Below are 16,096 nucleotides of genomic sequence, written 5' to 3'. Positions count from 1 at the left end.
CCAATATTTTAATTTCTAAAAAAAAAGAAGAATTTAATCGAGTTATACCTATCATCCTTGTATTTACACTAGTTAAAAACATTTTATTTTTGAGTATGATACCTTTTAAACGGTTATACATCTTTAAATGTTTATGGAAGAAAATTGAGATTTTCTATTACATCTTGAGGTTCTACATTTTTGTATTTTTATTTAGGAAATTTTATAGTTTAAGGTAACTAACGTTAAATAATTGTTTTCTTTATGTTTAGATTATATGAGGGATTTGCCAAGGATTATAGCTATTTTGGTAATGTTTCAATTGAAGTTTAATCTTCTTCTGTGTTAAATATTAAAAATTAATAATATTCTTGAAGTTATTTATAAATTTCAGGTTGGAATCTTTTTAAAAACAAAGTTTATTTGTACAGTCTTCATTTATTTATGGAAGCAATAAATATTGAAATGCTGGATAATATGAAGATTTTATCAGTTAGAACATGCTTGTTTTTCCTCATTACTAACGGTTTGGGATTTTCAACTTTCAGATATTGACCCTTCAGGTATTAGATTAGATGATATGATTTCTTATTATAAAGTGTTTGTACATATATCAATCTTATGCTTATTGATAGATCATTAAAATTGTGAAGCTCGCGGATGATAACTGTTTCCATGGTATCGTCAATTTGGTGTAGAAAACTATGCTTTGTCACAGCTTTTTTGTGAATAAACTACGATCGAGTTATTCTTATGGAAGTTTTCGAGTGGATTTACTTATATATTGTCTTTCCCGAAGGCAGTATTCCACTTGTGGCGCAAGCAATTGATGCGTAAGTATGCGTTGAGTTTAGAAATTTAATTTGTTTTTATAAATTGACAAAATATTGAAAAAAATATTTAAGTGATTAACTATGTATACCATTGATATCAAATTTTAATTGCAGTTTAATGAGGATTTTACCATTCTTTTTTATATTCTTGACAAATTATGTATTTTCTGAGAAAATTGGCGATGAAAATGAAGTATTTGTTGACTGTAGAGATAAAATAAGGCGAATAGGTCTTGACAAAGATGATCAATTTGAATTTGTCACTGCTAAGTTAAACTCAAAGTTGGTTTTGTGGTGTCATTATTGGTAAGTACTTACCTACGTTATATACTTATAGCGCTTTCTTAATCATAAATTAGGACATGGCGCTGGTCTTGCACTCTTGACAACGAAGCTGAAAGAGAATTGTTGTGCTTACATCTTGTCCTGGAGAGAAAAATCTCGATTTGTTTTTTTAAATCGAGGGTTCTCGTATCCTTGAAGTTTTTGCGTACTAACTCCTCTGATCTTAACGTGCCTGAGGTCTCTTGTCGCAAACTATCAATTGCAGTGCAATCAGACAGAATGACTTAGCTCCTAAGATAGTTTTCTCACTTCCTGCCATAGTCTGTGTAAGGGCTGAACTCCCCCATTGTGGGGCAACCTGTGGACACGTTTTCTGAGCCTATCGAGCCTATAAAGTTAAAGATAAAAAGTTAGTATCGGATTGAGATCCGCGACCAATTACCCTTGGGACCCCGAGGAGTTGTGTGTGTTTTCTTCTTTGTCAGCTGAAGCTAGTGGAATGAACTTGTTGGCCGCATGCTGGCCTTTTGTATCTAACTCTTCTGCCAAACAATTCTAAGTGCTAAAGTGGTCTTCTGGGACAGCAGAGTCCACAGAGCGAGGTCAGGTCTTCACTGGGTCCAGCTTAGATTCACCACTTGCTCGATGCCCAACAGACCCTCCGCAATGTTTTTTTTTTAATTTTTCAATGAAAAATTTTAAATATAAGAAAATAAAAATTTGGAAATTCAAGCTGCGTTTGGTAATTTTTTAACAAAACCTTGCAGTTAGATGTCGTTATGGCTATCAAATAGACCAACATAATAAGGCTACTGTAGCGTTTCAAAGAGTGCAGCTTAAAATTGGATATGACGAGCCCGAGGGCCTTTGAAGAAGCCTTTAATATCGATTAAGTACATTAAAATAAACTTGTTTTCTATAGTTATTAAAAGTTTACTTATTACAACTCTAAACGAATTACTAGCACGATTCTAAATCCTTAGTTCTTAAACCGTGTTACTTAGTTCATTAAGCGAACATTTTATTAAACGAATTATTCACTTCATAATTATAATTGAAGTATTGTAACAGGTTTTTAAGTAGGCTTATCAGTTTAAGGTCATTAGCGTCTTATTTATCAGAATCAGACCTCATTTGAAGGAAACAGACTGTTGGATAGTCACTATTAAAATGTACCCATAACTTATTTTTCTTTCTTTTGCATTTAGCAAGGAAGGTGTAACATTTGCACCAAAAATTTGGTACAGACAAAGTAGAATAACAGAGGAACTACCTAAAGAAGTAGAATTAGGAATGGATTCCAAATTGTCGGATAATCGAGTTTACAATTCACCAGATCATTCCTTAGTGTTTAATAGCATTTTAGAAGATGATGCAGGTTTATATTTCTGCCACGGACCAGAACAAGACGAGGAAGAATTTAAATTTAATTATATGCTAGATGGTAAATCATGATATTATTTTATGATATTTGTAAATAGAATCAGGAAAATGCTTTTTGAAGGGAGGAGGATTTCTCAAATCAGTTTTATCGTTGACTATAATTAGGCAGCCTCTTCCCATCATTTACAGTTTCCTTCCCAGTTGAATAAGTAGCTACTGAAACTTCATCCAATTCAAAGTTAGTGCAACATTTTCCATTTATATTGCATTATTACTTTGAATGATGAACATTTTGTATAATAAGAAGTTGATGCAATCATAGTTTACATAAAAAGAAATTAGTTAGAAATAGAAATCTATTAGTTAGCCCTGGTCATAGCCGTCTGTCGAATTGTGTACTCCTAAAAAATAAAAATACTACCTTTAAAAAATGAACTTTCTATTACACTTCACTAATTATAACATTTTTATATACATACATACATAATGGGAAAAGGGATTAATTTTACCGAATTATTAAAATTAATTCATTGATTAAACTCTTGTCTATAAATAATTGCACCATTTCAGTATAATGTACGAATCTGCGTTTTTTATATTTTTTTTTTTAAAAAAAAGGCGGTTATAAATCTCTTGATTTAATTCCAAATTCATAGAAAATTCTAAAACTACGGGAAACTCAATGGATTTTCCTTCCGCATTTCTTGATGTACAGTTGTTCCTATCAACATTCCGCTGAAGGAAGGAAGTGTAGAAGATTGGAAAGAATACACCCAAACAGCCTTGAAGCAAATCAATGATAATTTTGAACACTCTAAAGGCGCTGAATACTCAGAAATAAGAAAGTTGGGCATAAAAATACATACAGTATTTGAATGGACTCGTTGGAGTCCGTGTAATGGCTGTTTTAAGATCAGAAAACGTTTCAGCGAGTGTCGAATGAAAACACAACCACTTAACCAGGTATGTAAAGTTATTGTTAGTACGTTTATATTTTTACTTACTTCTTTCTTAAGATTAATTTATTCATAATGTTTCAAGAAGTACTTTTTTCAGACAGATGTTCATATTGCTAAATGCAACGTTTATACTGACAGCTAGATGTATTGCGATCGATTAAATTTCCGTTTGTTCGTTGAACGTAAATAATACGAATACTACATATAGTGTTATTTAGAGTAGAGATCAGTCTATAGTGCATATCATTTAGGTTGGTCAACCCACGATAGAATCAATAGTTGACAGAACTAGGTTATTTTTTCTGATTCTTATTTAATAGAACTATTATTTGCTAAAAACCTTCATAATTTCCAGTCTAAAGAACAACTCAATACGACAATTCATAATACTGAAGTGAATTCGACGATGAACATAAATTCCACTAGTGAAGAAAACATCACTTTAGGTTCAGAAGAAAAGAGAAATGAACAAAAACTATTAAATTCTTTTGAATTATCCTGTCATTCGTTACTCTTTGGGAAATATTACAAAAACATATCTGCTGAATTAATGCAAATAGAAAATTATATGTTCACTGAGTCTTGTTACGCTCCATGCCAAATTTCTGGGAGTAAAAATTCGCCAAAGTACAGAAATTCCTTGGTGTTGCACGAAGGAGAGAGTTTTAAATTGGTATGTCCAGAGTATGTATCCAAAACTTTAAAATTTTATTTAAATTTAAAAGTATCGCTTTGTTATAGCAATTGTTTGTATTGTTACCATAGCAACTGTTATTTATTTTATTTTAGGTTGTTTGGTTTTTAAATAACTATTTTGTTTTTAATCTTTATTTTTTTTAAAATTTTTAATCGTAGGAAAAAAAAATTGTGTGCAAATAGGGCAGAAATGTTTTCTTACTCGTGTAGTTACAATTTCATACCCTAAGAACTCTTAAATTAAGTTCACTGAAAAAATATTTCAACTAAAAGAAATAGAATAACACGTAAAAATTTTTGTAAAGAGTAAAGAAAATGAGGCTAACCATTTTCGGAAAAATCGTTGCCCATAAAATCTATAAAGTTGTAAAATCAGTAAAGTTGTACTTTCATAGATTGCTTCAAAGTTAAAATTTTGTGACAGATCTAATTTCTCTGTGATAATTTTACCGATCGGATTACCTGCTCTTGCCGGTAGTAAGAAAAAGTAAAAATTTAAGTAATCTAGGCGCTAATGGCCATATAATTTTTATGTTGTTGAATGTTCGTTAGGTCTACAAAAGATGACGACGTTTTATGGATGAAGAATGGTTTAACAGTGACAGCACAGAGTTCTAATGAAGGAAATGTTATCGTAGATTCTTTCCATAATTTACACATTTACGAAGCGACAAGTTTTGAAGATGCTAATTACACTTGTTTTGTAAATGGCCAAAAGATGGAGGAAGTATTAGTTACGGTCATGATGCGCAGTGTGCTGAGCAGTGAAGGTAACTTTTTACTGATTATGACTTTAATTATTGCATTTTTGTTGCTAATAAGAGGAAATGAAAATAGTTTTTCATTCATCGGAAATTCACTATGGAAATCCCCCTCTGATAAGTCACGAAACTGCCTCTAACTGGTTGGATTATCCCACTACAGATTTCTGTTTTACCATTTTTGGAAACCTATTTTATTGTTCTTATTTGTCCACAGCTTTTTTACGCCATATCCAGTATCTAGGATTTATCTTCATTTTTAGTGTAATCTTTTACATAGCTGGTCTAATAATTGCATGTGCTAGACGAGATACTTTCAAGAAAATAGACTTTAAGACACAAGAAACAGGATTTAGCCGTTGGGATCGAGAAGAGTCAGAAGTATTATTTTAAGAACAATATATATTTATTTTTTTTAAACTATAAAAACATATGTTTTTATGAACATATGTTTCTTTATATGTGTCACATATAGATATTTGAAAATATATTGATTTATTAATGAATTTTTTTTAATGATAAAATAGTTAATGATAAAAATCAAGTAGAAGGAATTATTTAGATAAGATGTCTGTAGTTGATTACATTACAATCGAATACCTGAACTGAAATTTTTATATAAAGGTAAAGTCGTCGGGTTTTTGTTGTCAGGTTTACCCTTTTTGATTTTATTTTTTCAATTTAATAAAAAACTGATCTGGACTTGTGTTAATATAAACTCATATACTTGTATTAAAGCCATTATATTTGTCTAAAATTGTTTTGAAATTTTCAGAAGAAAATACATATATGTATGTTTAAGGTCCCTTGAGTTATAGTTGAAAATAAGTGGTTTCCAGCAATTGTGGGCGAATATAATTGGAAGATGTGTTATTGTGGGTACTGGGTTCCATTACTGGGTTTTTGTCATATTTATTAAGATAATTTGGAATTTGAGTAGTTCTTTACTGTCTGCCTCCATTACATATCAATAGTCATAAGTTTGTGCAAATATATACAAACATTCTTTTTTTAAAAAAAGTTGATTATGAGCTATTTAAGTTGATTTTAATTTAAACATTTAAAAGTTGATGAATTTTTCTTTTGATTTCGTCTCAAAAATGCTTTATAGTATAAAGTCTGGGATTTTTGAGGCAGTAACATTTGAAGCGTCACATTTGGTTAATCGACGATTAAGTCATTTGCCTTTTAAAAATAAAATCACAATTAAATGTTTACTAAAAAATTTCAAAATAACCTGCTAGCCGCCAATCAGACGTCTGTAGAGTCATTATAGTAAATTTTTTACTCCAACCTGCTTATCTTATATTTACTATTACAAATTTTTCTTTCAGTTCTTCATTTTATGTCTTCTTCAGACATAGATCATTCATCAGGTGACAAAATTCAAATAAAAATTAATGTGGGAATTTCTAAAATGGATGTAAGAATACTTAGGGTGTTGAGTTTGTCTTTGTCATTAATTTTATCATAAAGCCAAAAGCTCTTAAGGCCATTCTTAAGGAAAAAAGCATTTGGAAAAGAAAGTTGTGAAGCTTTAAAAATTATAAAATGACCCGCTTTCTCGAACTGGTCGAGAATTGGAATCTGGTTTACTTGAGCATGAGCTTCAGATCCGCCGACTTTCTGATGACCATTTAAATATGGTATAACTTGTAACCAATTAAAAGGAAAAAAAAATCAAAGTTCAAAAAAAAAATTGTCCTTGAAAATTGCAGTTAAGAAAAAAAATCATGTGATTATTTTAGGACAGATTTAGTTTTGCTTCCAGTGCATCGCTCTGGGTAGGAGATCTTAGTACGTTTTTTTTAAATTTATAAACTTGGTTTTTATGAAATGATTCTATACGAACACAGTTTTATCCTGTAATGGCCTACTCAAAAAAAATAATAATAATAATATTTATTAGGATGACCTGAATCTATGTCGTAACTATTGATCTAACAGGTATAAACAGATTTCTAGAGGAAGTTATTATTCCTTGGTAACAGCAAATGAAATATGGAACGAGCAAAGAGCGCTCTATCAAACGATCTACTTTATGGACGGTAATTATGCAAATTAATAAAACAATTAACCATGTTAATAATTGTGCATGCACAAGTATACTTTTGCATAGTAGTACTCATCTCCATTCCTAATATGTAGTTTCTGAACATTGTGTTTTTATATTTTTTTAAACAACTTTAACTAGTTTTCAAAATGATTAAAAATATTGTTCTTTACAAAAAAAATAATAAAAAATGTTCATTAAGGTAGTTTTTTTCTGGTAGAATCATAGCTTAAAAAAAAAAAATGATAATTATAATACTCATATTTTCCAATTGTAGATTGTGTAATGGAACACCGAGCAAAACCAAAGTAACATTTTGCACTGATTTAGAGAAATCAGTGTTGGTTAGCAATTTTGAGAAAAGAGGCTGGGCACAAGTTGGTCCAGATGAAGATTGGAACTTTTATTGGTTAGCGGAATTTCAGTATTATTATACTTATTATCTTCATTTATTTACTGCTTTTGAGGAAGTATTGGAAATCGTGTTAAATTATTATTCACAAGTTTTCACGAGTTACGAAAATTCATATTTGGTGTTTGTTTTAGACGCTTCTTAGGGTCCCAGCCATTACTGGGAAGCTCACAAAATTCTGAAGTCTGTTAATCAACAGATTTTGCATTTTTGTTTGTTTATTTCTTTCTTTCTTGAAAACGACTCACTGTTTTAAAAATGTGGTTTGATCCGATGGATAATATCGTCGACTTGGTAATTCACTGTAGTGTAAGACAGAAACTTTAGGTGGATGATAATAAATACTTTTAATCCAAACTGATGAATCAAGAGGTTCACTCATCTAGTATGAGAGGTCATACTAGATAAAAAGTCCGAAACAAGTCACAAATAGAAAAATAAAGTTGTCACGACAGGACAGATAAAAATCAATGATTATTTTTAGACATAGAATACTAATTGATCCAAGTAGATGTTAAAGTTTAATTTGAAACATTTCTACAAGGAATTAGTGGTTAGTGAAAGGTTGGAGAAGTCTTCCCTCTAATCTGTCGTTACGGCAGAATGTCCGTTCTCACCATGGTTCTACATTAATGAATTATATTTTATTATATTATTTTAAATATAATTAATCACGAGTATTCAGTGTAAATAATTTATAAATTTACAATTTGAATGTCCAGCTAAACTCAAATACAGAAAATTCATATTTGGTGTTTATTAATTATATTTTATCGAAAATTGTTCAAATTGTGTTCTTTAAACTTTACATGAACGTTGATCTTTTTACTTTATTAGAAACATTTCCCAGAAACATTTAAGCTCAGCTTGTCAAAAGTGCCGTTTAAGAATGTAGAGCACTTCCAATAACTTCTAAGGCTGAAATATCTTATCACAATTCCGAAATAGAATAATGTTAGAAGTGCGACTGTACAAAAAGTCTTTTTAAAGAGTTTAATTTGAATGTTGTATTCATCACTTTGATTTTAGAACTTTTTATCGCGGATTGATCTGTTTGTTGGAGCTAATTCTTTCAACAATTTCACTGAATATGTTTTAATTTGGAAACTGGCCATCTTTATACTGCTAATTTTTAAGATTCAGGAAAATTCAATTACGAAAATTCCTTCAATGAAAGTTCCAAAAAAAAAAAAATTGGTGTTTTAAATTTCATTTTCCTATTTGTTCAATAGAAAATGTTGTTCATAATTCTTTACTTTATGTAATCAGGGCTGGCATTCAGACGTGCAGAGCGCTTTTCAGTTTGGACAGTGGATATAGAATGAATGATCATCAGTAAGCTTTCCTTTTTGTTTTAATCAAAGATTTTAATCTTTTTTAGAATAAGATTTTATTTTATTAAAATAACTTTTTACGCATTTGTTTAGAATGATAAATCATTTTCCAAATCACTACGAACTGACGAGAAAAGATTTATTAGTGAAAAATATTAAAAGATATAGAAAAGAATTGGAAAGAGAAGGTAATAATGTGGCAGCAAAAACTAATGGAAAATATATTTATCTAGATTTTATACCTGTAACTTATGTATTACCTGCAGGTAATAGTTATGAACAAATTGTCTATTATTCAAAATAATATCAACATTGAAACAACGTAAGTGATTAATTAAAAATAAAATTACAGACTACAATATGTTTGTGGAAGAATATAGAAAAAATCCGCAAAGTACATGGATAATGAAACCAGTTGGTAAAAGTCAAGGTGCTGGGATATTTCTAATAAATAAACTGTCCAAACTGAAACGTTGGTCTCGAGAAGCTAAAGCGCCGTTTAATCCAAATATTGTGAAGGAAACATATGTCATTTCAAGGTAAATGTTTCTTATTGGTCATTACTCTTAAAATAAACTGAAAAAAAAAATCTGTTCGAATACCACTCAAATGACTTACTCTTACCATTATTTTCAAGGTTTTAACTTAAGAATTATCTTCATACTAATATATTTGAATCAAATTTAATTTGTTTACCAACATTTTGCAGTTACTAAATCCTTAAATTACACTGAAATGTAACCTTACAAAGAAGCAAAACCCAACTCCTTCCCGAATGGCTTTAAAACGCATTTTCCATGAAAATGTCTAAAAGTAAAAGTTACAACTTAACATATTTTCGAAGTTTACAGAAAATCTTAGAAGCTGATTTCAAGGATAATCTTCAAAAAAAGTGAACAATCCATTCTGTAAAGATATTTTAACAGTACATTGTCCCCTCCTTCAAGCGATAAGACCGTACCGAACACAAAATTTTTTTGTTTTTTTTACATAAATTATTTTCATCATTTAGCAAACTAGGGAGTCAAGCCTTTTAAAGGGCTAAACTTAAGCATTCTTCCAGCTTACGATATATACCTTCCAGAAAAGAAGTGTGGAAGTTTTGTAACGGGAGCTGTGGTTGTTGTGGTTACACTAAAACAAGGTTTTAAAATTTTGCGCGCGTTGGTCATTATCGCGGGTACGTTTACAACGGAGCTGTGAGTATAGATGATAGCAGAGATGATAACTGATAGAGTAAAATATAATCGCTGATTAGTGTGCACAACGGAGCTGTGATACATGCAACATGTCGAGTAGTGAAGAAGAGTTTTTATTGTTCACCAGCAACGAAATGGTATATTTAAAAAAAAAAAGATGTAGAAAATATCATGTACATACCATAAATAAAAAAACGAAGTACTTTGGGCGAATTTCACTATTTATATAAGGAACTTAGAAATTATCCGGATCGTTTTTTTGAATATGTGAGGATGGGTCCAACCACATTTGACTAAATTTTAGAAAAAATAAGGTCAAAATTAAGAAAACGTAGGAAAAATTGTCATGGAAATCCTATAACTATAGAAGAAAAACTAGTGATAACTCTGAGGTAAGGTTATATTGAGGAAAAACAAATAAATACACATAAAAATAAATGTAAGCACGATTTAAAAAACAAAATATTGTTTAAAAGTAAATAATAAAATAATAACCAAAAATAATGAGTAAAGACAGCACTAATTAATTTTTCTACCTCCATTTTGAAGCTCCGATACTGGAGTTCAGCTAGCAGAAAAATGAAAAATTCAATTCTATCATCTATGCTCGTTTATACCAGCGAGTATGAGTCACTAGTCGAAGCTTCGTTGTGCACGCTCACATAAGAATGTACTAGGTTATTCTATAAGCGCTGATGCATCACTGCTATCATCTCAGCTATCATCTATGCTCACAGCTCCGTTGTGAACGTACCCTAAGGCTGGAAACATAGTGGAGCGGCGGGCAAAGCGGCGATGATAGCGAAGAGCGAAGCGGCGAAATCAAACACAAGTAAACATATGGGACCGCGCATAGTGGCGAGCAAAGCGAAGATAGAGCAACTCTATCTACTTCTAGTTTTTGTTTTTGCCGCTTTGCTCTTCGCTATCATCGCCGCTTTGCCCGCCGCTCCACTATGTTTCCAGCCTAAGAAAGTTTTGTTGTTAAACTCTTTGTTTTGTATTAATTTTCTGATCTGGCCTTAAATAAGTCATTCCTACTAAAACATTTTTTAAATAATCCATTTCACATATTTAAGTACTTGTTTTTTTTTTTATTCTAGATACATTGATAATCCCTTGTTAATTGGTGGTAAAAAGTTCGACCTGAGACTTTATGTACTAGTCACCAGTTTTAGACCATTGAAAGCTTATTTATTCAAACTTGGTTTCTGTAGATTTTGTACAGTGAAATATGACAGCAGTATGCAAGATTTAGATAATATATTTGTTCATTTGACCAATGTTTCTGTACAAAGACATGGGGTAAATGGTGTACATATTATCTAAAAATTTAAGTAAGTATATTTATATAATTTAAAATTACTTATTTTACCGATCTTTGCAGGGAGATTACAATAGTATGCATGGTGGCAAATTAAGTATTGAAAACCTGAGACTCTATTTGGAAAGTACACGCGGCAAAGAAGTGACTGATAAATTGTTTAAAAATATTATCTGGCTGATAATACATTCATTGCGTTCGGTCAGCTATATTATGGCCAATGATAAACATTGTTTTGAATGCTACGGATACGATATTATCATAGACAATAACTTGAAACCTTGGTTGATTGAGGTAAGTGAAATGTTCTTTCCTCTGACGTGCTATTTTAGTATAGTGTTCTGTGTTTTGTACTATAAAAGGCAGTTAAATTTCTTGAATCAATTCAAAGATCAGAGAAAATTCTAAAAATATCGGTTGAGCGAAAGTTACTCAATGGATTTTTCACGTTTGATTTTTTTTTCTCGAAAATGCCTTCTAAATTGTCTCGAAACTTCATAATTATATCAAAAGTTTTTTATTTGAATAATTTTGGACATTTGGTAGCTGTAAGTGAACCAACTCGATAATGGTAGTAAGAGCAAGTAATGTGAGGGATCATCACAGATATTGTTTACAATTCCTTGCCATAAAATACGACTAAAAATTGTGTTCCAGGTAAATGCTTCACCTTCTTTAACGTCGACTACTGTCAACGACCGGATATTGAAACATAAACTCATTGACAATATTTTGTCTGTGGTAGTACCACCTAATGGTGTTCCTGAGTAAGTATTTAGTGTATTGAAGAATTAAATTAAGTCTAGGTTTTACTAAGGAATGTCTGCTCATGTTTATACAGCATTGCAAGCATATTATTAGAAAAATAAGGGATATCGTGCAAATGCTTTGTTTTTTAAATTCTTCATTTTGACTAATTTATTCTTTTCCAGCACAAAGTGGCCAAAAAATCCTTCAACCAAAGCTTTAGGCAGCTTTGAAGTTTTAATAAACGAAGACGAACTATCACCGACTGTTAAACACAAAAAAGGATTTAAAAATAGTGTTAAAGCAACTTATCAGAAAAAAAGATAGTTTTGTTTCGATGTTTAATAATGGAATTCGTAAATCCGGAACAACAGCAGAGAAGCCTTAAGGTTGTTACTATTACAAATCTGTCATCGAAATAGGCATTCACTCAGGCAAAACTGTTTAAAGAAAATCCAAGGTTTCTTTCTTTTTTTTTCTTTTCTTTTATTAGTTAAAAGTAAAAAAAAACAAACTACACATTTTGTTAAATAATTTTTATTATTTTTATTTTTAAAAAAAACAACAAAACAATTACTGTGGAGGTGCTCCTCTTCCGCGGCCGTAACCACCTCTCTGAAACAGCATTGTAGTTATATATTAGTTTCTTTTTCAACCTATATAATTTGTTTTTACAATTGTTTTATTACAAAATAAAATATGTTAATACTAATTCTTCAGTGAATTTAGAAATAATAATTTAATACATAAATTCGTAATTTCCAAAATTTTCGTGCAGGATACTAGATGTTTTATATATGAAAATGCTACTGGTACCATAGAACGACAAGACCAGTATTTCCATTTCTGACATCTATCCACTCCTGAACGACTTTAAAGAAGTGATCTTTCTCAGCTGAAGAAGCTACTCGACAAATTTGTAAGGGGAGGATGCCCAGGCACTGAGCACTGGTCCGGTGGTGACCAATTTTGATATCACTGACTACCGCCATGCTCAAATAGTTCACATGGATGAAAATTGAACGATCTGATTCGCATGGATCACCGTCAATTAAGCTGCACTGGTGATGAGGGACTGTAATCAGAGCAGAGCAATGTTACAGATAGCTTTAGTAATTTTGGGTGATGGATACTCTCCTAAGAATATCAAGGAATCATGTTTAGCTAAGAAATTCAGTTGTAAACTTGTCAAACAATACTAGAGCGAGAAAGAGCCATTTGTTTTAACGTAAAAGATGGTGTACTTCAGGAGATTTCATTTTTCAGTTTCAGCAAACCGGCACTTAGTTATATCACACAACTTGGACATATGCTGTATCTAGCTAGTTTATAAGAACTGTACTGGAAACATTAGTTAAACGAAGTTCTTTGGGGGCGGGTGATGTTTAGACCCGGTGTTAATAGCCGCGGTCAACGTGTTAATTAGATTCTAAGTGGGTTGGAAAACTAGGCCGCTGCAACCCCTAGAGACTACATCCCATAACTTAATTAAAGTCCTCATTTTAACTTCCGTAAACTGCGAACTTCCAATTATATTTTTCACAAATTTCTACTTTACACTTGCATTCCCATCCTAGTTATAACAAGTAAGTTTGATCCTAAACTATAACACCATCAGATCCCACTTACTTCACTAAAGACCGAAAATTTAACTAAACTTACAAATTCTAAATCCGCAGTACCAGCACCGACATCAGCTTTCTTATCTGGCTGTTGAGTTGGTGCTCTTCGATAGGTAGATCTATCTTCATCCGTGCGAGATGTATCCGGTCTGGCTGCCGCAGGTCTCGGACGTAATGTTTCATTCCTGCTTGGCCTCTTCAAGGTGGCTGGAACAATCTATAATGGCAAACACAAATTAATAACGAAAGAAATGAAGGTAAATGGTTAAATTAAGATTAGAGGATTGCCAAGCTAAGATGTATTTTGATACAATTTGATTTCCGATGTTTGGCTTGGATTTTATTTAGTATAAAAAAAATCACAGTGAGATTAACCTTATCCACCTCCTTAGTAAACTCGCAAGATAAACAGGTTCAACTTTTAACAGTTTTTGACGTTTTACAAGGGCCAAAAATTTCCGACTATACATTTGTGAGATATTTCGCGTTTTCAGAGAGAATTGCATGCAATAATTACAAATCAAAAGGGATTTGCTAGAAAACAGTATAACTGTAGTAATAAAAACCAGAACAAACATTTAAACAAAAGGCCTAATCTCATTCTGCAAACGTTTTTCGAAAATACTAACAAACTTTTCCACAAACCTAATTCTGAATCAACTTCTTTCGTCCATTGTCAATGGACATTAATTGGATATCTATACATTTTGTCAAGTTAAATATACGAATCAAAACAAACCACTCAAATCTATAGTTTCGACTGCAATTTTTGATACAAAACTATGAAAAATATCTATGGCGTCAGTCTATCAAAACAATTACCGAAATTCACAATATAATGATATTTAAACTAAACTAAACATACCTCAGAAGGCAGATGAAGGTAATTTCTAAGGAAATTTATCCCTTCATTTGTTAAATACCAATAGAAGTGTCTCCAGGCAAACTGTTCTTTTACATAACCTCTAGATTTGAGACTTTGCATAGTCTTGATTACTTCCAAATTTGGGATTGTCTCAAGATCTGGGTGTTTCAAAGCATGGTAATCTTTTTTAGCTACCATAACCCCTTCTTTGAACAGAGACTCGTATATCGCATGTCGGTTCTTCTTTGATATCAACATCCTGGAAGCAATCACCTCATATTAATCCTTATTTATAATTAAACTACCATCAATTCCTATGACACCAGCAAACAGGCACAAAAACATGTATCAATTAGTTCACCTCTAGGCAATTATACCTAAAACACTGAACTAACCTCTACAAAAATTTTTAAGAAAGACTTATGTGGATCACTAATGATTTTAATAAAAGAGAAATTTTCTAGAAATATTTAAAACACGAGTTTTCTTCTCTTATCATTATAATTACGAAAGATTAAACTGGATAACTCACCTGGTAAATCACAAGCAATTCACGTTACACATAAACTAGTAAAAAGAACATACAATACACTACCTTCTGAATATAGAGTTGTATCAGTGACGCCAACACAACCTTACAGTTCGATTTATGTAATATTTAATAAGAATAAATAATATACGAATGAATTTATTACACTGGTATAGTTAAATAATTACCTTAAACGAATACCAAAATGGTAATGAGCTTGAATAATTTACAAACTAGAGCAACTGAAAACAGAACTAATAAGTTCTAGAATTTTAAAAACAGAATCGCCCTTTCTAGATAAGCAAGCTAACATTAATTTTATGACTCAATTGATTGTGTGCTTTAAATGGGTGTTAAAAACCATCGATTTATTTAGTTTGTTGCTATAATTTCTTCTCTAGTTATCTGCACAGAAATCGATGTTCTTTTTCTTTTCATTTGAGATTCTGATTATGGAATACTTTTTGCCTTGTAATAAAAGATTATTATTAATTATAATTACTTGAATTTTATCACCTGAAAATACATTTAATTATCCTGAAATTTTTTTGGGTGATATTGTAGAAAAATCTCAAGTCTTCACAGTTATGAGTTGAAGAGATAAACTGGATTTAGCACAGGATCTGCTTAGTCTCATTGTTCTTTACAGATATTAACTGAGAAAATTTAGCGTTCCAGCACAACTCTTGGGTTCTTTAAGAAGATAATTTGTTCAAATATTCAAAATTTATATTACAGTAGAAATTAATCAATTTTAAAAGGAGATTTAGTTTTGATTCGAACATGGAGTGGCGCCTGTTTCTCAATGTGAACCAAATTGAGGGAGATAGCAGACACAAGCCTGTTAACAAACCTTATGATTCAATTTCTGAAGATGGAAAACTCCTAAACCGGTTAGAAGGTCAAAAATCTATGTCTGATGAGTTCATTGATTGGCTCCATTTAATTACAAAACAGCTTAAAATTAAGGAACATTTATTTTAGAAAGTTATAGTAATAAACTTAACTAGTTTTAAAACTATTTTTTAATGAATAAAAAACTTGTGTGTTAGTTTTATTAAAAGTTAAATTTTTTTAATTAATTTTTCATAGTTGGCAGGCTTACTTTAAAATCG

At 31.1% G+C, this 16,096-nt stretch overlaps 3 protein-coding genes across 8 annotated transcripts; 2 read left to right on the top strand and 1 right to left on the bottom strand.

Moving 5' to 3' along the window:
• The first annotated feature begins 31 nt into the window (after window positions 1-31).
• On the top strand, window positions 32-5,402 carry LOC141462153 (uncharacterized). Its single transcript, XM_074143776.1, has 10 exons — window positions 32-169; window positions 252-289; window positions 374-542; window positions 615-812; window positions 927-1,118; window positions 2,306-2,541; window positions 3,196-3,443; window positions 3,795-4,123; window positions 4,688-4,905; window positions 5,114-5,402. The coding sequence occupies exons 4-10, from the start codon at window positions 733-735 to the stop codon at window positions 5,287-5,289; spliced, it is 1,479 nt and encodes a 492-aa protein (XP_073999877.1). The 5' UTR covers window positions 32-169; window positions 252-289; window positions 374-542; window positions 615-732; the 3' UTR covers window positions 5,290-5,402.
• On the top strand, window positions 5,139-12,346 carry TTLL1B (Tubulin tyrosine ligase-like 1B). 6 transcript variants are annotated; one of them, XM_074143778.1, is made up of 10 exons: window positions 5,139-5,277; window positions 6,844-6,944; window positions 7,227-7,358; window positions 8,631-8,696; window positions 8,789-8,961; window positions 9,048-9,234; window positions 10,998-11,199; window positions 11,282-11,512; window positions 11,876-11,985; window positions 12,151-12,346. In XM_074143778.1, exons 2-10 carry the CDS (start codon window positions 6,898-6,900, stop codon window positions 12,290-12,292), a joined length of 1,290 nt encoding a protein of 429 aa, XP_073999879.1. In that variant the 5' UTR covers window positions 5,139-5,277; window positions 6,844-6,897; the 3' UTR covers window positions 12,293-12,346. The 6 variants fall into 6 exon arrangements, with proteins under 6 accessions (XP_073999879.1, XP_073999882.1, XP_073999883.1 ...); XM_074143781.1 differs by having other exon boundaries at window positions 5,152-5,277; window positions 6,806-6,944; XM_074143782.1 differs by lacking the exon at window positions 5,139-5,277 and adding an exon at window positions 5,385-5,520.
• A 140-nt stretch (window positions 12,347-12,486) lies between these two features.
• On the bottom strand, window positions 12,487-15,126 carry RpS10b (Ribosomal protein S10b). Its single transcript, XM_074143800.1, has 4 exons — window positions 14,985-15,126; window positions 14,453-14,711; window positions 13,628-13,804; window positions 12,487-12,580 (listed from the first exon to the last, which is right to left on the bottom strand). The coding sequence occupies exons 2-4, from the start codon at window positions 14,708-14,710 to the stop codon at window positions 12,539-12,541; spliced, it is 477 nt and encodes a 158-aa protein (XP_073999901.1). The 5' UTR covers window position 14,711; window positions 14,985-15,126; the 3' UTR covers window positions 12,487-12,538.
• Between the last annotated feature and the right edge of the window lie 970 nt (window positions 15,127-16,096).

This window comes from Rhodnius prolixus, unplaced genomic scaffold (assembly GCF_049639745.1).
Source record: "Rhodnius prolixus isolate KJV_2025 unplaced genomic scaffold, Rpr scaffold_18, whole genome shotgun sequence".
Classification (NCBI taxonomy): domain Eukaryota; kingdom Metazoa; phylum Arthropoda; class Insecta; order Hemiptera; family Reduviidae; genus Rhodnius; species Rhodnius prolixus.
The sequence above is the reverse complement of the archived record's forward strand: the minus strand, read 5'-3'. Positions and strand labels throughout refer to the sequence as shown.